General features: G+C 43.7%; 1 protein-coding gene across 1 annotated transcript in view; it reads left to right on the plus strand.

Annotated features, from left to right (window-relative positions):
* The first annotated feature begins 2,969 nt into the window (after positions 1–2,969).
* The window catches only part of CPA6 (carboxypeptidase A6), an 85,533-nt gene continuing 63,629 nt past the window's right edge, over positions 2,970–24,873 (plus strand). Inside the window, exon 1 of the mRNA XM_074146782.1 lies at positions 2,970–3,067. Coding sequence (XP_074002883.1) covers positions 2,970–3,067 — 98 coding nt within the window. The remainder of the gene's footprint in view (positions 3,068–24,873) is intronic.

A 24,873-nucleotide genomic window follows, 5' to 3' on the forward strand; every position in this document is an offset into this window, starting at 1 on the left:
CCAGAACCCCGGCACTGGCAATTCCTCTCTTCAGCTCCAAGAGGCAAAGAAACTTACTTTCTTCCTACCAAGTCCTTTGCTTAGCTGGGTGCAAGTTTTATAGCCCCATCTTGTCAGGAAAGTAGGCTCACCACGTGCATAACTTCCAGGCTCGACTACTGCATTTTAATCCTTTCCTAGCCACCAGCATGATGGAGTCCCAGCCCTCCCTCCAGTCTGCCCAGTTGCCTACCGTGATTTAAACTGATGGACCAGAGAGAGACCAAGGGACCTTTACATCCCTCACTATCCCCTACCTCTTTTAAAGTATTTTTTATATATATTTTTTGAGCTATTTCTCTTTCTAGTTTCTCCACAGCTCTAAAGGTGTCTTTTAAAATTAATTTAAAAATTCATTTTAAAGAGGCAGAAGTAGTACATATCAACAAAGATAGCAATACCTTTCTTTGTGTGTTTATTCCACATTGTGTTATTTACCTTTACTATTTGGTTTTGGTGCTTGACCTCTCCTTTTTTTTCCTCGTATCTTCTTGAATTTTACTTTCAAGGAATGTTTCAGAAAGACAGGATTTAAAACTGAAATCTAGAGCCACAGAAGCCCATCATAAAATTCTCCCTAACTCCAACGGAGCCAGGCTTTCCTCTTGAAAGCAAAAATCTTAGAGTAAGAGCCAAACTATTCTGCAAACAGAAGCCAATAGTTAAATTCTTCCTAACTCCAATGGAGCCAGGTTTTCATCCGGAAAGCAAGTATTTTAGAATAATAGCCAAACTGTATTTTGCAAACATTTCGATAAATTAGTATATGCACCTCAGGTGTAGCAAGGACACACGGTAAGAAAAGTAAACAAGAACATCATGTGAAATAAAGCTCCAATATCATGCCCATGCCCTCCAAACACCAGTTACTCGACTTCACGACAGCTAACTTTATCTTTTAAGTCACTTCTGAACATGCAGTAGGGCTTCTGCTAAATAGGTGCCTGGAAAGTTAAAGCTGCCTTTATTATGAGGCTGAAGACTTGCAGAAAAGGTTTGGGGGTTTGCCTGTAGCAAATGGAAAGTGTTTTCAACGAGAGATGTTGAAACACACATCTGTGTATAAGCACGCATGGATTTTAAACAGGGTATGTTATGGGGGGGGACGGGCAGCTCAAGGGAGAGAACACCAGGAACCAAACAGAAGGAAATAATCCTGCCCCGGACCAAATGGTCTTTTCCATCTCCAGACTCTATCACACCACCAGCGTCAGATTCGGTGCCAGCACGGAAAAAAGACAAAGGAAAACGCTCACTTGCCTTTCAGCCACAGAGTATGAAGTGTGTGTGGTTTAATACAGCCCTTTCTCAAAAAGCTCCCTGTGTCTCTGAAACATTAACAGGGATTTACAGTAGTTCTCACACATGTTCAAATGTCAGCCGGTTTCATTTGTCTACAGCCCACTCATTCTTTTTGCGCCCAGAGAAGCTGAGAATCAGTTGCTTTTGAAGCACTTTTTGCTCTATTTTTATGAAAGTCACCATAAAAGTATCAAAGGGGCTATCAATTTATTCCATATTGGCATCATATTTTTACCTTTCTTTAACAAGTAGTCCATGTGTTTTCTATAAACCACAATTATTTGCAACAAAATTCTCCCTACTTTCCTTGCTTTTCCCACTGCTCCAGTGACTTACCATTACGTGGGTCTTTCACCATCACCAGCGTGAAAAAAGAGACAGCAAACTTTTTTCCTGGTTTTCAGAAAAAAAAAAAAAAAGCTGAGTTTTATTTTATTATAGCAGTCTCTCCCCCCCTGCCCACTGCTCAGGCCCAGGACTTTTGGCAAGACTGGTAATAACCTGAAATCCCACTTTCGCAGTTCCTAATGGACTCTCTGCTGCTGATGATCGTAGAATTTCCTGGGTTGGAAGGGACCTTTAAGACCAACTAGTCCAACCATCAACCTAACTCTGATAAAAAAACCCCATCACTAAACCATGTCTCTAAGCACTGTGTCAACCTGTCTTTTGAATACCTCCAAGGATGGTGCCTCCACCACTTCCCTGGGCAGCCCATTCCAATGCTTAATAACCCTTTCCATGCAAAAATTGTTCCTAATATCCAATCTGAACCTCCCCTGGGGCAACTTAAGGCCATTTCCTCTTGTCCCATCACCTGTTCCTTGGGAGAAGAGACCGACCCCCCCTGGCTACACCCTCCTTTCAGGGAGCTGTAGAGAGCGAGAAGGTCTCCCCTCAGCCTCCTTTTCTCCAGGCTGAACACCCCCAGCTCCCTCAGCCGCTCCTCACAAGGCTTGTTCTCCAGACCCCTCACCAGCTCCGTTGCCCTTCCCTGGACCCGCTCCAGCCCCTCAATGTCTTTTCTTGTGGTAAGGGGCCCAAAACTGAACAGATGACGATGATGATGGATCATCTGACTGGATGATGCGCCTCTGCCCTCTCCTCAGACTCAGCTCTTCTGCCCAAGCGAGAAAATCACGCCGATAACTCTCTTCCCCCGCCCCCCCCCCCCCCGCCGCCCCTCACCGCGCATTATCCGGCCCTCGGCGCAGCACCTGCAGGCGAACCCCACCCCGCCGCACCCCTCTGCCCGACGGAGCCCCCGTCCCCGTGGGGGGCTACTCGCCGCCGCCCGGCTCTCGCCAGTCCTCCGGGGCAGGGCGGCGGCGGCGGGGCTGCGCACCCCCCAGCCCTCCCAAGCGGGCGGGCACCTCCCCGTCCCGTCCCGTCCCGTCCCGTCCCATCCCATCCCGGTGCCCAGGAGCGGCGGGGCTTGCGGGTCGCCCGATTTTCTCTCTCCCCCCTCCTTCCTCCCCCGCGCCCTCTCCTCGCCGCTGGCCACCAGCGACACCTCCGACCGCCCGGCTCCTCCCGGCCCCCGCCTCCGCACCGGCTTTGTGTGCGCGGCGGCAGCCGCCACCTGGGGCCCGCGGGCGCGGTGGTGGCGGTGTGGCCCCCCCTCAGCCATGCCGCTCCGCGGGGGTCCCGCCGCCCTCCTGCCCCTTTGTCTGCTCTGCCTCCAGGCTGCGCTGCCGCTCCGCGCCCACCGCGGACGCTACGCCGGGTAAGTCGTCCGCCGCTCCGCACCGCGGCCGCGGAACCTCCGCTAACCTCCCCCACTTCCCGGTTCTGGGAGTCGGGGCTTTTCATCCCGCTGCCGAGCTGGTTTGTTTGCTTGTTTCCAGCCGGTTGTAGCGTGTTCCGGCGGTTTCTCGCGGTAGATGCTGTAAATCTCTGCCGGCAAAGGATGCTACGCTGCGGGGGAAGGAAAAAAGTTTTAGTGTCCGTGTAGAAACTGCGATTATACCGGGAGGGGGGAAAGCTTTAGTAGGGGCTTCACCGTGCTCTGAAATGAATGAAAGTTTGTATTTTCCTTTGGGGAAGGTATTTAATGGAACGTAACATTGTGTTTTAAAAAAAATGTTAAGCAATGTGCAGTTTTACTGAATGCAGGAAAAGCCCAAACAGTAAGGGAACCTGATTAACCTTACTGTAAGCAAGTGAAGACTTTAACATGTATTTCAAACTAGGATCCTTCCTTCCTTCTTTCCTTCCTTCCTTCTTTCCTTCATTCTTTTCTTTTTTTTTTTAATTTAAAGTTAAAGTTTGTGTTGGAAAGGGAAAAAAACTGAACTAAGTGGTAGTAAAAGGCAATCCGCGGTATCCTTGCTAGGCTTTGCCTCCAAAGTGCATGTTCTTCTTGCCTGGTTTAGAGACTTTGTTTTTAGCAAGTGTTTAACAAAAACAGCTTCTGCGACAGATTTGTGATGTAAATGCCAAGTGAGCCAAACGTAGGAGCATTAGAAACCAGTGGCATCTTTTCACACACACGGTACAAAATTCATTCAAACTGAGCAGCGAATTCCTCGGGATAAGCACACCTCCCTGTGGAAGTAGGAGCTCTATTATTCTTTTTATTCTATTAAAGTAGCCAGGCCAGGCATGTAAATTCCACTACTAAAATGAAGTTTTAAAAAAACCCCATTCCCTAAGCTTTAAGGATTTGGTAATGTGATAGGAAACCATTCACCCCTGGGTCACTATTAATGATAAAAAGTAGTTAAACAATTGACAGCTGTTTCGCCATCTCTGTTCAGTTCCTGGGGTCCCAGTATGGATCTGCAGCGTGAAACCAAACCGGCCACCCCAGTCAGGAGCCCTACTGGCAGTGCCGGAACGGAACAGGACAGAAAACTAAGCTGTTTGTTAAAGCCAGGGGCCTGTCATAAGTTTTCCACAGCCTTTTGCACAGTCCTGGTCTCAGTAAGACCCTTTTTTTTTTTTTTTAAATTCAAGATCGTATTCAATTTGTTTTCAGATAACATTGAGATGAATAACAGATTCCCAGTGCTGGTACATAACTTTTTCCTGAATATTAGTGACATGAGCTATCTATTGGTCAGCGTATGAGATGTCAAAGTGCACATCTTAATATCCTCTAGGCTGAAGTGAAATTGCCAATCTATAGTCAATTCAGTTAAAATAGCAAAAAAAAAAATATGCCTGCAGACACAAGTATTGTACCTCTGCTCATTAACCTGATTCGCCAATTTTCTTAAAGTTTTTAAAATAGTTTTCTCGTTTAAGCATTTTATGTGCCCTGGGTGGTGTGTGAAAGACCCACACAACCTTTCCCTGTTGATCCCTGTCCTAGAAGCTTTTGCGTAGGGTTTAACCCAGAAAAATGAGACTTCTCCTCAGCTTCCAGAATTTGGGCAAGCACAACAAAAATCGCTACTCAAAAAAAAAATAAAAAATGGCTAGAGCTCATTATAAAAGCTCAATAGGCAATTGTAGTAGGGGGCCAAGATACATTTACAAGCCTTGCTGAAAATGCGGTCACATTTGTAACGCAAACCAGAATGTGTACCACATGTGTAATGCAAACTGGAAAAATAACCTGATATTTTCCCCACTCTACTAACCTTTTCCATTTCTACCATCCTGGCATTACTTGTGTGCAATAAAAGTTGATGAAAAATTAGTTTGAAGCGGGATGGATGAAGGTTTCTCCAGAATTACGAATATATCTTGTCCTTCTGAGGCATCTGTCATTAGCCCAGTGTCCTGGCAGGATCATTTAATTTCCTCTGTGTGAGCGATTGATTAGAAACAGTTGAGCAGGTAATCACACTGAACCTGGTCAATCACCCAAGGGGAAAATCTGTTTGGTAGGGTTTTTTTTTTTTTTCAAGAAAGGCAATCAGGAGGTGAATATAGGTGAATTGGAGGGTCCCAACCACCTGACTTCATTTTGTGCTAAGAGATGTGTGTCAATCTCAGTCGTTTATTTCTGTTGTGTCAGAAGATGTAGGGGATGTTACGGGAAAGGCATAAATATAATTAGGGCGAAAGGATGAAAAGAAAAAAAGAGCAAAAAAAGTAATGGAAAACATTTCTCATAAAGTCAGGCCAGCACTAGGAGGCACAGAGCTCTTTAGCTGAGGACTCTGACCTAAGACGAGTAATTGGTATTGCACATGTTTCTGCAAACTGGCTTCTCCAAACTGTGTCTGGAGCAAGCCAGGTATGGCATATGGACACATCTTTAAGTGAATGTGTTCCAGATACCTTTGGGAAGTCAACAAGTAGTTGGGAGGTCTCAGCAAAGAGGCAGCAGTTCTCATGCCCACTGAGTTCTTGCAAAGACTCAGTCACGGGTGTTATTTGCCTTCTGCTGCCTCGTACAACATGCAGGAGCTCAAGAGGAGCTTGGATCTACTGCCTTTGCCTCTAAAAGACACTGTTAACCAGCTACCTCACAGCAAACTCAAAATTATAGTCTCACATGTTTTTCCTTCTCCCGTTTGCGAGATCTGTCCAAAGGTTCCAGGGCAGATAGGCAAAGGGTTTGGAGAGACTAGATATGGTATATTCCTGAGGATTTTCCAGGAGGCCATTACTGGAGGTTCAAACAGGGGCAACAAGGATAACCAAATGTACGGAATGGTTTAAGTGCCTGAAATAACATATGTCTACAAGCTTGGAGTGACATGGAGGCGGTGGATAGAAATCAGCTGTTCACTGTTTCTTCCGGTTACAAGAAATAGGAGACGTAAAACAAATCTAGTAGGAAACAGGTTAAAAAGAGACTTCTTCACCCCGCAGGTGTGAGATCTGTGGAAATCCTTGCTGAAGGATGTGAAATCACGGAATTGTCAGAGTTGGGATGGACCACTAGAGATCATCTAGTCCAACTCGCCTGCTGAAGCAGGATTGCCTAGAGCAATGTTTATAGGGATTTCAAGGGGGCGTGACAGGTCCATGGAAGGGAGAGTTAACATGCTCCTGAAATGACATCCAGCCCAGAAGATCGCTGGGTTGAAAGTAACTGTAGGTTGGGGAGAGAACTTAGTGGTAATTTCATACACTTTTGCCTTGTTGTTACTCATCACAGAATCATATGGGGTTGGAAGGGACCTCTGGAGATCATCTAGTCCAACCCTCAATCTGCAGAGATGGTAACAGGAGAGGACTTCCTTGGGTAGTTGTCTTTTGACAGTTTCCCAGAGTAGATGGACTTCTTGTGTTCTGTATTTTTTTTAACCAAATGCAGCAATCTTCCCACTCAGGAATCCTGTGAAGAAGGAGGTGGCTTCCCATTAGTAGTCTTTTTACTCCAGATCATCTGTCTCCACCTGTACATGGCAGTTGGGCATGTTTCCTCCATTTTCTACCTCACTTTTCTTCTTCCAGAGCCTTTTCAGAAGTGTGCCTCATCTCACCTCAAATAACCAAATGCAGGCAAAGGATGGAAAAAGTTGGCCGGTTGTTCTCTGGAAGTTTTATGCTGGAGGTTTTGGAGTTTATTTAAATATTGGATCGAGATGTTAACTCCTCCAAAACTCCTCCTCTGTGGGTTGCAGTGCTGCAGAGAATTGTGATTTCTCTTGGTCAGGTGAAGGCTATCATGCATTCTTACATTAACTTGTAACAACTGTGTGAAATAATCTGGGAGTGACGTTGAGACGGATAACAAGGAAACTGAAAACAGTAAGGAAATGTTCTGTAATCCAAGATAGAACGACCGGGACATCACATCCTGAAAACTGCATAAGCCAACTGCTCATGCAGATAAGCACAGATATCAAATCTGAGAGCACTCAGCAAATTTCAAGTATTTTAATGCCCATTAATATCCCCACATACCATAGCCAAGTGCCGCTGATCCCACAATACCTTACACACAATAGCTGGCAATTGTTCCGTCTCATGGAAAAAACACATGGGAGCGAGACAAAAATGAGTTGCTGAGGGAGCTGAGAAGTGGAAAGGAACTCCTTCTGTGCTATTCCCCTCTGCAGATTTTTTCCAAATGTTTTAATTGGGGACCAAAAGATCTGCTTTGCTATGTAAAAAAAGAAATGTTCTTTCTTTCTGCTGTTCAGCTCTCCTTCCCCTCCCACCCCCCTCAAGTCAAAGTAAAATGTTATATACACAATTGGCAAAAATAATAAAATAAAAAAAAGCACACCAATTGATCGAAGTTAATCGTATTCATTCAGGTGGAAACCACACTTAATGCTTCTCTGGATGGTGTCAGGGAGCTTCTAAAAGGTGAAAAGCTATGAGCTCTGTAACATCATGCACAAGCAATTTTAGGTATCCTCTTTTCAAATAACCAATAATTCTGTAATCAAAGCACTACCAATTCCTAAAAAGAGCACGGAGCAGTGAAATCCAGAACTCTGGGACCTCTGTACCCGTTCCTGTCCCAACACCACAACTCTAATTTTGTGCTTTCTCATCACCTGATATTTATGTTCTCCTAAAGGAAAAAAAAAAATTACTGCCAAGTTTTGATGCTTTTTCTCATCTAGATCCAGACATGTTAAATTTACCTTTTAAAGCCTCTCTGCCCTCCTCATTATAAATGAGAAATATGAAGTGTTTCAGTTGCTCTTTCTTCTCCTTTTTTACTTATTTTTTTTTTTTTAAACTAATTAGAACAACAGTGCACATCCATATGGCACAGGCGAAGTGAATGCCAGGCAAGGAGGCTCCCAGTTCATTATGGCTGTGTCTAAACTGATCTCCAGGTTCATGTCCCCATGTGAACCTGGTGTCCAGCTTGGGACACCGTTGGATGGTAGTGTGGTTCCTGTCTGGCCTCCATGTGTGGAAGAGAGGGGAAGAGAGCACAGGGAGTAAGGGAAGACATCAAGAAATCAGGACGTGGGCAAAGCTTGCACCTGTACTTGGTAGCTCTGAACCTCTCCTAGGTTTCCTACATTAGATGCAACCCATGGTCTTCCAGTAAGAATGATTCTTTAGGAAGCGTAAAACCAATTCCAGTAAGCGTTTACCCTTTCCTCATTTTTAAAAACATATATGTTACAAATGGGAATGTAGTATATTATTAAAGAAAATTCATGTTCAGGCTTGGTTTTGAGCTCAGTCTGTTCTGCCAAGAAACAGGATACATTTAAGGTGTACTAAGACAAGGATACCTATTAAAAAAAAAAAAAAAAAGATAATTCAAATATCAAATCTATCTAGACCCTCAGTCTAAAACATCCACTTTGAACACACCAGCTTCTGCTGTCTCATGGAAATAAGCGGGCGAGGAAATACAGCTTTTCCCAGGGCTTCTGGTACTAGTTGCAGTGAACTCCGAAGCTCCCACTTTTACACCATACCCACCTCCAGCTGCTGCTGCTGGGAATTCACTCGCCCAGAGCCACTCATGGGCTTCTTAAAATTAAGTTGCTAACACTCGATGTTTTGTACACGATTTTAACAAGCACTTAATAGGTGGACAGATACTATAGAAATTATGTACACACTGATTTTTTTTTTTTAATTTAAAAAAGATGGATTCTAAAATATGTGAGCAATTCACATGAAAGGTGATGGAACTTAGTTGTAGTCCAGAAGGAAAATCATGGTTCTGGAAGGAGCAAATTTGAAAAAGGGAAGCTAAAAATCTGCTTTTTCTTGAATACGTTGCTAATAATTCGTAGGGAACTCTAGTTTCATACACTGCGTGGGACTGTATCCCACACCACACAATAAACAGGATCCCGGGGTCTCCTGAAATTCTAGTTTCTGTAAAAACATCATCTGTGTGTTTGAAACAGCCTTACATGGTCAAAATGCCGTAGGAAACGTTTATTGCTTGATCCAGTTGAATGTGAGTGGCCACCATTAATCACCTCTCACTATCTCCAGGAGGTAAACTCAGTCATCTCTGTTTTGCAGAGCTGTCCTTCACTTATCTTTTCTCCTTAATTTTACCTCTGAATATATGACAGGAATTGTACTCCCTCTTCTATCGTAGAACGTAACATTTAACGGGTGCGCTGTCTGTATAACCTTCATGCAAAACGTCAAGAAAGAAAGAGATATTTTGATCGTATATTGGGTGTCAGTTCAGTGGTCCTGTAAGCCAAACCCGCTGTGAGTATGCATATCGGGGTAAAAACTGAAAACAGGCAGTTCACCATTCGGTGTTTTCACTGTTCAAGCAGTACAATTTGTTTTGCTGCCAGGCGGGAGATAAGGAGAATTTTCCCGCAGTTTGGCCCTCTACACCAAAAAAAAAAAAAAAAAAATATTTAAAATAAACAGTATTGTTACTGCCCTCTGCCCAACCAGCTTACATAGTTATGCTATCGATATTATTATTTTGTATGCAGAGAAAAAAATTCAGGGAATCCTGTACTCTCCGTTCTATTTACAACGATAAGCAGGTTTGGTTGCAAAATGAGAACCAATAATTATAATTGTACGTTAGGCCTCTCTCTGAAACCCCTGCTGCAGGCAAAACTCCTTGCAGGACTCCGCAGGACTTCTGCTGGTCTCAGATTTGCAGGAACAGGCCTACAGACAGCAAACTTCTGGAGGCAATTAAGCCCAATCTTAATTTATTTTTTCAGTAAATTTTGATTCTGATTTAAAGGCTTTGTTTACATGGTCGCATACAAAGATGTGGTTCTGATTTGATAGTGGTGTTGCAGCAAAACGTGCATGGATTTTAAGGGTGCTACTAATTTACACCTCAGCGTATCAGAGCAGTATCAGACCTTAAACAGACACTAATTTTAAGAAAAACATCTGTCAAGAAAACTCTAAAACTGCTCTTTGTGTAAGGCACCTGAGGGCAGGTGAGCCAAAGTAGTCTGAATTGAAAAGATACTCAGACCAACAAATGGATGGGGACAATATATCCCTTTTTTTTTCTAATATTTTGCACCTTTTAAGCTTGCCAAATGAGGAGGAAGGCCAAGGACCTCACTGCTTTCTTGGGAAACTAAAAGCCAAGCATTGCACATCACCCAGGAGGAGGAAGATGCCCGGTCTCTGGGGTGGGTGGTGACACGGGCTGGGAAGGAGCATGAACCCATTCCTTCTGGCAGTGTCTGCTCTGTGCAGGCTGAATGTTCTGGAGAACAAGGTTCTGCTGAGCCCCCTCTTCCCCTGAGGAAGGATGGGACTTGCAAGTGTGCTTCTTGCACAAACAAGCCAAATGCCTCCTGGGCTGCATCAAAAGAAGCATGGCCAGCAGATCGAGGGAGGTGATTCTCCCCCTCTATTCTGCTCTCGTGAGACTCCACCTGGAGCACTGTGTCCAGCTCTGGAGTCCTCAGCACAAGAAGGACATGGACCTGTTGGAGTGGGTCTAGAGGAGCACCTCTCCCATGAGGACAGGCTGAGAGAGTTGGGGTGGTTCAGCCTGGAGAAGGCTCCAGGGAGACCTTAGAGCCCCTTCCAGTACTAGAAGGGGGCTACAGAAGAGATGGGGAGGGACTCTTGATCAGGGAGTGGAGCGATAGGATGAGCGGTAACAGTTTTAAACTAGAGCAGGGTAGGTTTAGATTAGACATTAGGAAGAAATTCTTTACAGTGAGGGTGGTGAGACACTGGAACAAGTTCCCAAGAGAGGTGGTGGAGGCCCCATCCCTGGAGACGTTCAAGGTCAGGCTTGATGAGGCTCTGAGCAATCTGATCTAGTTAAATATTTCCCTGGTTACTGCAGGGGGGTTGTACTAGATGACCTTTAGACCTTTAAAGGTTCCCTTCCAACCCAACACATTCTACGATTCTATGATTCTTTAAAGAGCAACCACACCATGAAGTTACCAGGCAAAACAATACCCAGAACAGCACTTGCTGAGGAGAAGGTGATCTAGACTGCTTAAATACAGCCACAAAAAAAAAAAAAACAAAACCCAGAAGTATCTTATCAAATCAAAACATTTTTTATTTTCTTTATGTTCTGCAGCTCAGTTAAGGCTTCTATAGTGGAGAGGCAGGACCTTGAAAATGAGTTTGCAGGAGGTCTATTACAGTAAGGTTATTCTACGGAAAACTTACTGTTCGTTGTATCATGCCATATTTCAAATACCTTCAGAAGAGTAACGATACAGTTTGCAGCACCTCATGGTTGACTTGGAGAGAGATGAAGAGGCTCTTTTTATTTTTAATTTAGATTTTAGTGTTGCATTTGGATAATAACTCATGATTACAGTATCCTACAGGTTTGAAAGCCTCAGGTAAGCTGCATAAAAGGCGGTACACCTTAAATACAAGACGACATAAGCACTTGTTAGGCCAGAAGACTGGAAGAGGGGTTTGGGTTTTTTCGAGGGACAGGTAACATACATGATAAAACTAGAGTCTGTAGATGGATTTTAAATGTGAATGTTCTGGCCATTTTAATTTATTTTTTTTCCCAAAGCCCTGAAGGTGTTAATTTAGTTGAAATAAATGACCAGATGAATGCACTGAAGTCAGGCATTGGATTATATAAAGAGAAGGAGAAGTGTATAGGACCCGGAAAGAAAGTCAAACCTTGAGGAGAGATGTGAGAAATGACTTTAGCTGGCCTGATGAAAAACTGGTGCACCCTTTGATTTACTCCACCGTGCTCCTACCGAGATTACCACCAGATGCTACTCTAAGGCTGCGGTGCAGGGGTGCTGCCAGACCCCACTGACCCCCGCTAACAGTCAGCTGCTGCCAGGGTAGGCGACTGTGCTCCAGCTGCTCCAGATGTGCAGCCCCTGCTCAGGGACTGGCACTCCTCTGCCTACGGAGAGCCAATTCCAGGAGTGAAGAGAGCAGAAAAACACTTCCTCCCCTCTTTCTTTCTTCCTCTGCTTTCTTCAGCCTGGAGAAGAGAAGGCTCCAGGGAGACCTTATAGCCCTTTCCAGTCCCTAAAGGGCCTACAGGAGAGATGGGGAGGGACTCTTGATCAGGGAGTGGAGCCATAGGACGAGGGGGAACGGTTTTAAACTGAAAGAGGGGAGATTTATGATAGATCTTAGAAAGAAGTTATTTCCTGTGAGGGTGGTGAGGCACTGGAACAGGTTGCCCAGAGAAGCTGTGGATGATGTCCCTGGAGGTGTTTGAGACCACGCTGGATGGGGCTTTGAGCAACCTGGTCTGGTGGGAGGTGTCCCTGCCCAAGTTAACCTTGGTGCTAACCATCATCACACGTGGGTTTTTGAAGCAAGGAGACTTCATAATTCCTAATGTCTGAAGAAGTTGCAAGTCCTTCTTTACATAACAGACAAGAGTGACATGATAGTGTCTACAGAAAAATAACTTCTGTGTTTACTAAATAGGTTGATGTTAAGCAAATAATAACTGTATTTGTCAAGGAAACAGAGAAGACATTTAAATAAGAACATTTTATTAAGAGCTTTGCCTTTTTTGTCACAGTGCAGTTTCAACAGGGAAATAAAGATCACTTGAACTTGGGATCGCTTGAGCTGAATAGGACAAGAATCCAAGAACATATTCTGCCTAAAATTTAGCAACAAATACCAAGCCGAGTGCCTCAGCAGAACTAGCCGGCGTCTTTGCCAGCAGCACACAGTGTAAACATACCCAGGGGCACAAGGACAGCACGTCCCGTCTTCATCCTGCTCCATTATCAACAGGCCGGATCCCTGAGGCGTCTGCCTGTGGGAGTGACAATGCTTAAAAATATATGTGGGAATCATCAATCGGACATGAAGTCTAAGTAATTTGCTTTCTTTGTGAAAAATAAATAGTTTCACCTTAGGTCTGTTCAGCTGAGGCACTTTTGGTTTGCTTTTGCCAACAGCGGTTGTCTTAGTTTTGATATAGTCTTAAAATCACGGCCTATTCAAGAAAAGCTTCAGAGGAAATCAAAGCATTGGATTATAGAGGGTAAAAGCTTTTATATTCACTATCTAACAGCATAAAAATAATTTCTGATGTATCTTCTGAGGCCTTACCTAGAATTGTAACTGCAGTGAAATATGTAATCATTCAGGTTTTGATCCTTACTGCAAGAGTTGTTTCTGTTCAACACTAAGTAATCCTGAGGGAGAGTGGTGGTTCTCCCTCCAAAGCAGCTGCAAGGAGCGGGAAGCAGAGGAACCTGGAGTTCCTCTGCTCAGCAGAAGGGCGACCACATCTTGTGAGGAACCCTGTCTGCTTGGCATGGGCTACGCCGTGTCTGCGAAGATTTAGTGTATCGCTCCAGGCAAAGAAACATCACCCAGTCAACATAGAATCACAGAATCACAGACTGGTTTGGGTTGGAAGGGACCTTAAATAACATCCAGTTCCAACCCCCCTGCCATGGGCAGGGACACCTCCCACCAGACCAGGTTGCTCAAAGCCCCATCCAGCCTGGCCTTGAACCCCTCCAGGGATGCGGCAGCCACAGCTTCTCTGGGCAACCTGTTCCAGGGCCTCACCACCCTCACAGGAAAGAATTTCTTCCTGAGATCTAATCTAAATCTCCCCTCTTTCAGTTTAAAACCCTTCCCCCTTGTCCTATGGCTCCACTCCCTCATAAAGAGTCCCTCCCCATCACCAACTTCTGTCAGATGGACACATGATAAATAGAGTCATAGAATCTTTTTAGTTGGAAGAGACCTTTAAGATCATCAAGTCCAACAAAGACGCTGATCTACTCTTGCCAGATAGTTCTGGGCCAACATGGAGACAGAAATGTGAGTATTTCAGGCTCAGGTTTGGAGAGGGAAGACTCAGGGGTGTCGGCCTTTCCTCCTTTCTGTGATGTGTGCTGTTTGTCACATGAGGTAATCACGTCGTTCAAGGCCTTGCATCTCGCCTCACCTGCTGAAAATGTGTATCAAATTAGGAAATAGGTGTCCGATGAGTTCAAGTGCTTTTGCAGTTCAGAAGCAGGTTAGCATGTGTCACAGACCTGGAGACTTTAGGACCATCAATGTCTCACCCTCCATCCAGGCCCCTAGTCCTCAGCCAGTGGGCAGCATGCAGCCCACCCATGTGTTATTTTTCCTACGTCCATCCTTCTTTCCTTGGGCCTCTCATCTCTTCTCCATAAGGTAAATAACTGGCATTTTTTGGCTGTATGATGAGGGGTGGACAAAAAAGGTACCCAAACTGTCTGGTAGTCAGCACAGGCTGCCCCTGCCCGACCAAAGTGGAGAAGGATTGGTAATGATTGGCACGTATCACCTACAAACATATGGGAAATTAGTACAAAACCATAAAAAAGATGAATTAGCTTAAGCCTCTGGGAGATGGTGGAAAAGTGGAGTAAAGCCAGTCTCCTAGATGGTAAGGAGTCAGTACAGAGTAGTGCTCAAGATGAGTTAGGCCTTATATCCCCTTTTTATGGGGGGTGACCTCTCCAAATACCATAAAAGCTCCACTGAGGAATGGTGGGTGAAGGGGTCCGGGGGCCAGGAAAACCTGATCTTTTGCTCCTGCTGAATGAAACTGTGAGAGTGAGGAGAAAACCTGCAGATTTTACCTTGTCAGCCCAGATCGGTCCCACCAGATTGCAGACAGCGAGACAGTGCCATGGAACAGTTCGGGGTGCAGAATGATGGAGAACAAGGGATCCACGCTGAGCTCTGTGAAATCCGATCTTCCTGCATTGTTTTTCTTTAATCCAGCATCCATTATCTCTGCTGACAATAAAAATACACGTGAGCTTTTATGTACGGCAACGGCGCTGGGGGTGGTCTTTGAATTGGAAGGCGTTTGCTCGCCGGAGCCTGCAGCAAGTCACGCCGGCTGCAGGCTGCACAGTTATCCTGGGGAAAAAAAAAAAAAAAAGAAGAAAACGGGAGACAAAAAGCATTCTGGATGGTTAAAGAGGTCCGTGAAAACTAGGAGGTCTGAGGAAAGAGGTTTCTGATATCCGGGTGTATTTAACACGGAGTGACATGAACTGAGGAAAGGAAGATACAACATTTTAAAGGTTTATTCTACACGTAATGGATCTACCAGATCTCAGTTATCTGGCTAGAGCTAATGAAATACAGTCTTAATGATGGAGTAGCTAATAGCTGGCCAATAAATATGCTAAATAATCATTCCATTAAAACATATGAAATAAACAGAACAAAAAAAAAGAACTTTATGCAGGAGGAAAATGCAGGGATCTCACTGGGAGGACCAGTTTCACAGCAGCCAGTGGAAAACATAATTATTAGGGTGTATTAGGAAACCAACAGTCCCTCTGCCCCACTGGAAAACATTACTTTTTTCAGGAGAAAAAAATAACACAAACTTCAAGCAAACAAAGAAGGAATTTTTAAATCAGTTGTTGTATGAAGAACTTTGCCGGTTACAAGAGTAAACAAACGGGCGTATTTAAGGTAACATTTTTAAAGTTATCAAGTTGCATGCAGGGTATTTATTTTTAAACTGCCTGGCCATAAAACACCAGATGTTGTACAATGAAGTAATGTCAGAAGAAGACTGGAATCTTTTGTCTATGAGGAGCAGGCAGATGCTCGCTTTTAACAGTGACGTCTGGCTCATAAAACAAGAAAGTTTGCTTTCAGTGCAAGGACACCAAACACTCTTTGCTGCATTTGAGACTTGCGTCCCCCATCACCTGTGGGGTTTTTTGTTGTTTTAAGCTTAATTATTACTCATGTGAAACAGGGGAGGGGGAGTCTAAAATTAAAGTTTATGGTAGAAGAATTAAGAGTTGTTTTATCTTACGGTAGGGATTAACCGAAGGAAGCGTTGCCTGTTGGATGAGCGCGGCAGCCGAAGCCGAGGGGTTTTTTTTGCTGTTTTGGCCACGCGTTGTCTTGATGTATGGCTTAGGTCACTCCACTCTCTATTTTACAAAAGCGAAATGGAAGTACAACAAAAAGACACATTTTTTTCATTTGAGATGGAAAACCCAAAAATTCTGATATAAACACAAAGTATCACCTCATACATCGTGCTGTTTCTTGGATAATATAGGTTTTTTGGCAGCTTATTCACAGCCATGAAGCGTGCCAGCTCCATTTTCCCTGAAACTTTATGTAAGGGTAACTGGGCACAAAAAGAGTGTAAGAAAGAAGCTGCAGAAATACGGAGCTGACAATTTAATGGTTTCGTACAGCTGTAAATTTGCGTAGTATTAATTCACATAACATATCAAGTGTAGCTCAGCGTGCACATATTTTGCACATCAGCTTTATAGACTGAAACGATTGCAAATGGAAATTAATTCACTTTATGGATTTATCTCCATGTACAATGTAAAAAAGACAACTTAAATTGTAAGCGTACATGCATATAAAAGCAGAGAATGTGATTTTACCTGGATTTTTAAAAATCACCTAACAACAAAAATAAACACAGCAGTGTATCTGGGGTCTGATTTTAGTGTTTAGTGGACACGAACTGCTGGTTTCCAAAAAAACCCACCTTTCAGTTTATAATTTTGCTAAATCCCATTTCTTCAGGTATATCAAAGCAGCTGTCCTCTTCTAGGACAGAATACAGAGCAAGGCTGAGGCTCAGTATTCATCACAGGTTTCAAAATTTGTGCACTCACATAGCATAAGACAGTACAAACATTATATATTTTTTCATGTGAAATTTCATCTCAATTTTTTCAGTCCATTTCAGTCAAATTGAGCTGCATCCCATTTATCTACCAAAAACTCAGCAAAATTAAATAGACCAACCGGCTCTCTCCCTTCCCTGGCTCCAGCATCTCACCTGTAGCTGGGGAGCAGGCACCTTACAGAATCATGGAATTCTCAGAGTTGGAAGGGACTTCTAGAGATCATCTAGTCCAACTCCCCTGCCAAAGCAGAATTGCCCAGAGCACGTTACTCAGGACTGCATCAAGGTGGGTCTTGAAAATCTCCAGAGAAGGGGACTCCACGACCTCCCTGGGCAGCCTGTTCCAGGGCTCTGTCACCCTCACCCTAAAGAAGTTTCTTCTCATATTTGAGTGGAACCTCCTATGTTCCAGCTTGTGCCCGTTGCCCCTTGTCCTATCACTGGAAACAACTGAAAAGAGTCCAGCTCCATCATCCTTTAACCCTTAGAGGCTCTCGCTGATAAAATCACTGGGTGCTATGGCAGGAGAAGCAGATTTTTAGTGAAAACGCTGCTTGGGGGACATATCTTGGCAAGCAACAGCTCCCTGATGGAAATAGCATTTGGCATCAGGAGTTTTTTCACAGAAGGCCTCTGTACGTAGTTTCTCAGTTGTCGCTGTCAAAGGCCCTTTTCCTTTGGCTGGCGGCGTGGCTGCTGAGCGGAGATTACAGCCCGCTGTGGGAAAACCTGCTCCTTCGCCTCCTGCCTGCCTCTCGGTTCTCACCCCGGCTCCTGCTTCATTGACCTCGTGTCTCGTTCATAAAGAGCCTGCAGAGCTTTTCTGGGCAGGAGCTGGCATTTTACCTCCCGCTGCATCAGCAGGTAACGCGGGGTCTTTGTCGCCTTGTGTCTACACTATAATCAAGTAATAGTTAGTTTCAGCCCTAACACAGGTCTTTTGGACAGTGGATCCAGCCAGGATGATAAATAGCAATCTTACACAGGTGAAAATAAGCTTAACATTTTTTTATTAATGTGAATGCTTTTAATTTAGGGATTTATTTTCAGTTGGACAGAAAGCAACAAATGCCAATGAGATTATTTGTTTAAGGAGTTAGCAGCTCTCTTCGGCATTTTGTGAATTTTTGTGAATTTTAGTAGCAGGAAAGAACTTAAATTGCATTTATGAAATAAACTGATAGTTTTCATTGGGTATTTACAGAGAAAGAATCAGAGAGTCAGAGAATGATACGGGGTTGGAAGGAACCTCTGGAGATCATCTAGTCCAACCCCCTGCCAGAGCAGGTCCACCCAGAGCAGGTTGCACAGGAACGTGTCCAGGTGGGTTTGGAATGTCTCCAGAGAAGGAGACTCCACCACCTCTCTGGGCAGCCTCTTCCAGGGCTCTGCCACCCTCACAGGAAAGAAGTTCCTCCTCATGTTTAGGTGGAACTTCTTATGTTCAAGTTTGTGCCTGTTACCTCTTGTCCTGTCCCTGGGCACCACTGAAAAAAGACTGGCCCCTGTTTCTTAATCTCCGTTTCTTAACAAGTTCAGTTGATATGAGCAAGGCTGAGAAACAGCTGATGCCCGAGGGCAAGGCTCTATTTACAGCCTCTGAACTCGGCATTTTGTTCTTCTGTATCTCTTTGGACTTTCTTAATTTATTTGCTTGGTGTTAGTAGTTAGTTGGAAACTGTGATCAGTTAAGAGACAAGTAAGCAGGAGGTCATAAGCAACAGCTGGAAGAGACAGTATCAGCCCAAGGTAACTCACATCCTGGATGAAGTTCATAGCAGTGGTCCTTTTTCACTAAAAATGACATGTATATTTTTATACGTTCACACAAATATATGCATGAACACTTCAGAAATGGGAAGGGCATCCATTATACCTCCAAACCTGTTAAGTCAAGGCAGCACACACAAAGGTAACTGTCTTTCACACAGAAAGCATGAACAGCATGATGTCATTCAGTAAGGTAGACTAAACAATCTGTCTTTTTTAGATAAAAGCTATAAAACCTTTAGAAACATTTACTATATCAGGTATCTGAGGAAAATTACAGCAATAAATCTGAGATGGTTTAGAAACCGTATTCCCAGGACAATTACAGAAGGCCCTAGGCATTTGCTGTCTGCCTGCTGTTAGGCAGAACATGTTTGCACCATGTTTCATAAATTCAGCTTGTGCAGCAAGGAGGGTTTTCTGCTCACAGCACAGCAGTGAATTGTCTAAACAAAATCTCAAATGGGGAGTTTGGTGTTTCAGTAACAAAGACACAGGGCTTGAAGAAGATCTCTGCGTTTGTGGCTTTTTTCTTGGTTTAGCAAACTAGATTCCAGACAGAGGTTTAAGAAATAAGCAGCGTGGTAAATGCTTTTTAACCATCGAGTAGTAAAGAAGTGTAAAGGCATGTCTCAGGAAATCAGCTGCGGGGTGTTAGAGCAACGTCTCCAATATCTACTTGCTCCCGTGGAAGCCACAGGCTCCAGCAATGAGAATGGTACATGGAGAATTAATGGGATTTGCTGCGCTTCATCAGTGGGCTCAGGCTTTTGAAGCTTCACCACCTCCTCTGCCTTCTCCTCGTAGAGGAGCCAAACTCATCGTGTCACATTCAACACGACTAGTCCAAGCCATAACTCAGTCGTAACCACCTCTTGAACTTCAAAAACGCGGAGTCGCTGCTTTGCCGGTTCAAGTTTCTGGGGGGGCAGCCAAGGTACTGCAGGGCAGTTTCGGTGGAGTTACAGCCAAAAATCCAGCCAAAAATGACTGCTTCTTAATTTGAGGAAAGAGCGATTACCAGGCAGATAGGTGAGATTTTCACAAGTTTCAGTTCAGAGCATTAAGCCTTTTTTTTTCTTTTTTAACCCAGGTGAAAACAAAAAGCTTGCCGTCTAATAAGAGCTCTGGCTTTTTTTGTTTAGCAGAGCTCCTTAAAAGTAGATTACGTTTCTTGTCTTGGTAACATAAGGGGCTCCCAAACCCTCGTGCATTAATTCTCTGCTCAAATAATGTTTTTCGAGTCACACTTTTTCTTCCAGCTTATAACTTTGTTGTTCCTTTAGATGAAATTAATCACACTGCCAGCTTATTTTCTGATTTTTTTTCAGTTACCTATTGAATTGCTGGGGAAAAATGACAACATTGATTCAGGAACTTGCGTAATTCTGGGGGATATTGGCTCAGGAGCTTCACGTTTTGAACTCTTGATAGTAAATAAGCTGTTTTCTCCGAAAGCTACAAAATTCTCCAAAGTGAATGAAACTGTAATGCACGTTAATTCATGTTGTGACCAGAATTTCCCAACCTCACCCTGCATTTCTACAGAAATATTTGTATTACCTAGCCATAAACTGACTTTATTAAATTAAATAAGAAACTCCATACTCCATCTTACAAACATTTCTCCATAAATTAAGTCATATTGGTAACAGATTCTGAGCCCAAATAAGTCCAAAGCACTGGAAGTTGTAAGATGAACTATTTAAAGGGTCATTTTTCGTGTTTTACATTAGTAAGAAAAATTTTCAACCTTTTATTTAAAAAAAAAAAAAAGAAAAAAAGGTAGGATGTCTTAAGTATGCCAAGTGTCCACAGTACCCCACATTAGATTGTGAATGTTTGATGCTGTCCTTCTGGGATATCAATCACAGGACCCATAAGCAAAGAGTCAGTAAAGGAAAGAGAGTCTTCCAGGCATGAGACATCTGGTTCCTTGGCAGCCTACGCAGACTTTATATTGCCAGCTTTAAATTGGGCCTTTGAGTTTGCCACATGCTTTAGCTGACGATGGGCTGTCTGGACTGCCATGTGTTCCTGGTTGCGGTAGCTTTAACGTTTAATGTTTAGGCTTATTCCTCGAGGATCTCCACATAGGTAAAGCTTCTCACTCAGCCCTAGTATTCAGGGCTTACAATGCTGCCCTTCTAAGCCTCTAACTGTGCATTTCTAATTGTTTTTCTAAGGACTGGGACAAATTTACAGTACTACAAGAATTATCATCCTGCATATTCTTGTGCATCGCCCGAAGTTCTACACTTTTAGATGTCGGGGGATCTGATCAACGCCTATAAATACTTAAAGGGTGGGTGTCAGGAGGATGGGGCCAGTCTTTTTTCAGTGGTGCCCAGGGACAGGACAAGAGGTAACGGGCACAAACTTGAACACAGGAAGTTTCATCTAAACATGAGGAGGAACTTCTTTCCTGTGAGGGTGGCAGAGCCCTGGAAGAGGCTGCCCGGAGAGGTGGTGGAGTCTCCTTCTCTGGAGACATTCCAAACCCGCCTGGACATGTTTCTGTGGGACCTGCTCTGGGTGACCCTGCTCTGGCAGGGGGTTGGACTAGATAATCTCCAGAGGTTCCTTCCAACCCCGTATCATTATATGATTCTGTGATTAAAAAGAAGTGATTAGAATAAGATTTCCCAACCACAAGATACATCCGTTGACTGGTCAGAAACTTCTCAGCTGCTTACTTTACTAAACTGACTCTAAAGTTTATATAATTGCTTCTAGCTTGGTGTTGGGCTCAATTATCAGAAATCTATTACTAGAGCAAGTCAGCTGGAGGAATTGTGTTTGTCAGTTATGAAAATGAGGTCTAGGATCAAACTGGGCATGTCATCTGAAACCCAGACTATAAATTTACATACATCTTGATTTAAGGTATTCTGCAGAGAAGCCCCTTACTGTTTGTAGAAGAAGCTGCTGTTAGGGAGAAGAAGAATTCTGATAGTTATCTCTTGCACATTAAACCCTAATAAAAACATAAAATTGCTTAGAAGGAGCATCAGTAGTTTCCAGATGAATTGAGCTAGGAAATAGAGGGATCTACATAGTTCATTCTTAATCTATTCCACTTGTGTATTGATTACAGCATCCTGGTTGCTGTATTGATTGCAGCATTCTGGTTGCTCTTGCCCCTACATCTGACGCTTCAAGCATGTATATGACATACCTGCTTTGCTGAATGGTCTAGGGCCATGGTATCGTCAGGCCTTCTGGAGTCGTGGAACCAGCTATATTCATACTGATCTTAAGAATTAGTTGGGTTTTTTGTTTGCTGCTTAGATGATGCAGTCAAGAGAGTATCTAGTCATCTGAAATATCATGGAAAATGGGTCTCCACTGTGAAGCTTTGTGCTCAAACCCAGCAGATAAATAGACTAATGCTTTTGTTTTCCTTGGCACATAATTTTTTAAACTTCTTTTAGCCTCTGCACAAGCTGTTTGAATGCTCTAAGTCAGCAATGACTGGGAAAGTGGAAGAGCATCAGGCCAGAGGACTGCAGTCGACCCTCCTGACTGGCTCTGTGTGCTGTTTATCACAAGTGTCACTCTGGTACCCCAGGAAATGATTAAACACCAGTATGTTATGCTGAGTGACAGTCAAGTGTTTTCCTACAGATGCCTTCTAACCTCTACGGAGACCTTCTTCCCTGGTTGTATTTCCTATAAAGATGTAAAACCTTCTGTCTCTATGCCAGTCCCTTGGTCTGCCCAACTCTTCCTGTCCAGATTCCCGTTTTCTGCTTCTGTTGCCACTGAGCCCTGCCCCAGCCCCTGCCTTCTGCTCTTGGGATAAGGATGCTCCCACTTCTTTTCCAATTTGGTGCTCACATAGAAATTGCTACTGCCCTCAAACCTTAGACCGGTGATGATGGGCCACAGAATGGAACTGGTAGGGAATTGGGTGATTTTTGTTTTCTCTATGCCTAACATTTCTTTATTTAAATATCCGACAAATTCCTTATTCAGCCAGTCCTGGCTTAAATCTGGCTTCACAATCCCTGCAAGACATTGCAGTAAGATTTATCGATCGTCGGAGACACGGACAGTGGGATAGAAATGTGCTCTGGGCAATCCTGCTTTAGCAGGGGAGTTGGACTAGATGATCTCTAGAGGTCCCTTCCAACTCTGACAATTCCTTGATTCCATGATAATCTGATGTAAAAAACATTGTCCTGTGATATTACTAAATAGGCTATTAAACTGATGTGAAAACCATTAAAACAGTTTCACTTATAATATTGGTGTCAAAGGGAGCGTAAATAAAAGGGTTTCTGCTTCTTCCCTTGTTTTCACTGTGAACTGCAGTGGGGCAAGGGATGCCAGCAGCTACTCTGCTCTTTAGAGGATGCCCAAAGGCAAAGTGTTGCTCATTAAGTGGGAGCATTAAGGAGACCTGCAGCATCCGGAATCTCTTCCCTCTCACATCCAAACTGACAGCAAATGGCAGGTTCGCGGCCACCCTGCTCTGCTCCCTGAACCAGCCACGGATCTGCTGCGTTTCTGTGTTGTACTGCGTTTATCTGGTCATGTGTGAGAGCACGGTCATTTACAACAGGAATAACACAGCACCAGGATGCCACTTACTGCTGCAGGGTACTGTGTCAAGCTCCAGCCGATTACCTGGCTTCCTGCAGGCAAATAGCACCCAAATATTCATCTAAGCCAGGGAATTGGGCATCTGTTCACTTTGTCTACCAAACTGATAGCCTCTCTGTTGCACAGTTCATTCTCCTGGCAATTGACCTTCAGAATAAATGTGAAATGCAAGCCTTGGAGCATATAAAGAGCCTCTAAAAATCTATCAAATCGTTCGGTAAAATCCATCACTTTTGGCTCAGACAAAGTACTCCCTAATTTAAGGCTGACATTTATATGTTACTCAAAAACAGCTAAACATGAATACTGAAAAGAGGAAAGAAGCTAGAAGCATCAGAATTAGTAGTTAAACTTTTACAGCACTTAATTTTAAAAGTTAGGCTAATGGCATGAGATTCTAAAATCTGTAAGAACAGAGAATTTATGGTTTTGCAAAAGACCTTTAGAAAGCTATGTTCATGCGTAGCTGGATCATTAAAATATTTTATGGAGAAGTTTTGAAGATGAGTGCTTCGGTTTCATTGGCACTTGCCTAAAACTGTAATATTTCACATAAGAGTCTAATGTGGAACCGAGAAAGCTTATTTTACACATTTAAGTATGTACCGACTTTGATAGCATTCAGATCTCAACACTTGTGTAACGTTGTGCCCCTGTAGGCAGAAAACATCTGTCAAGTAGAGCTGGTAAAAACAGAAATTACTCTGGGTGTTTTTTGATGAAATTGGTCTTCAACATAACAGAAATTTCTGTGAAAGCTCTTCCATGCTTTCACTGACCCCAAAAAAAGAGGCAGCAGAGGTGTTTAAAATATATTTTAATAAAAATGTTCTGAAAGCTAAATAGATTGACTTCCTTCATACTGTTTCTCTAGAAATAAAGAAATTTCCCTAGTAGTTATTGGCAAATCAGGATTTACCTCAATTATGGCAAAAGTCTGAGGGTAAAACATCTCTCATCAGAAGGCAGGATGACTTGTATTGAGTCAAAATAGCCATCCTTTCAGGTGATGTCTGTGTTTGCAAGTAGTGCTCTGTAGACCCGCCGATGAAACTGGATCAGCTGGTGCTGAGGACCAGCCCTTCGCCACACTGTGTGGATCTGGTTGGGTTTTGCATTGGATGGGCTGGTCTGATCCCATGGACTGAAAGCCCGTTTGTGTTTGGGGCATGTCACATGCACCCCAAGCGTGTAGAATTGCCTGGGTTGGAAGGGACCTTTCAGATCATGGAGTCCAACCATCAACCTGACACTGACAAAACCCATCACTAAACCATTTCCCTCAGCACCACATCTACCCGTCTTTTAAATACATCCATCTCTCAGGTCACGTTCAATCCCATTCATGCACCCTCAGACTCATCCATCATGTGATGTGCACCCTCAGCCTGCGTTGTGGTGCAAACCGCATGTTGGTGAGAAGGGACACTCGGGCTCCCTTCAGAAGCGCACGTCTGATCTCAAATAAAGGGTTTATGTAGCTTCTGTCCCTCTCCCAGCACTAACGCCTGAAGCATAAGATGTCTGGAACGCTGCAGCTGTTAAATAGTGTGCCTGCAGCAAAGGTTTCTTCCTCATCTCCATGGTTTATCATTGATAGAGAGACTGCGAACTCTGCAGTGTCTTGGAGGAGAATATGAAATTGCTGTATTTGTGATCAGTTGTTTTTGTAATTTGCGGGTATCATGGGGAGTAGCTTCCATCCAGAGCAATCT

Source organism: Numenius arquata, chromosome 4, assembly GCF_964106895.1.
Source record: "Numenius arquata chromosome 4, bNumArq3.hap1.1, whole genome shotgun sequence".
Lineage (NCBI taxonomy): Eukaryota > Metazoa > Chordata > Aves > Charadriiformes > Scolopacidae > Numenius > Numenius arquata.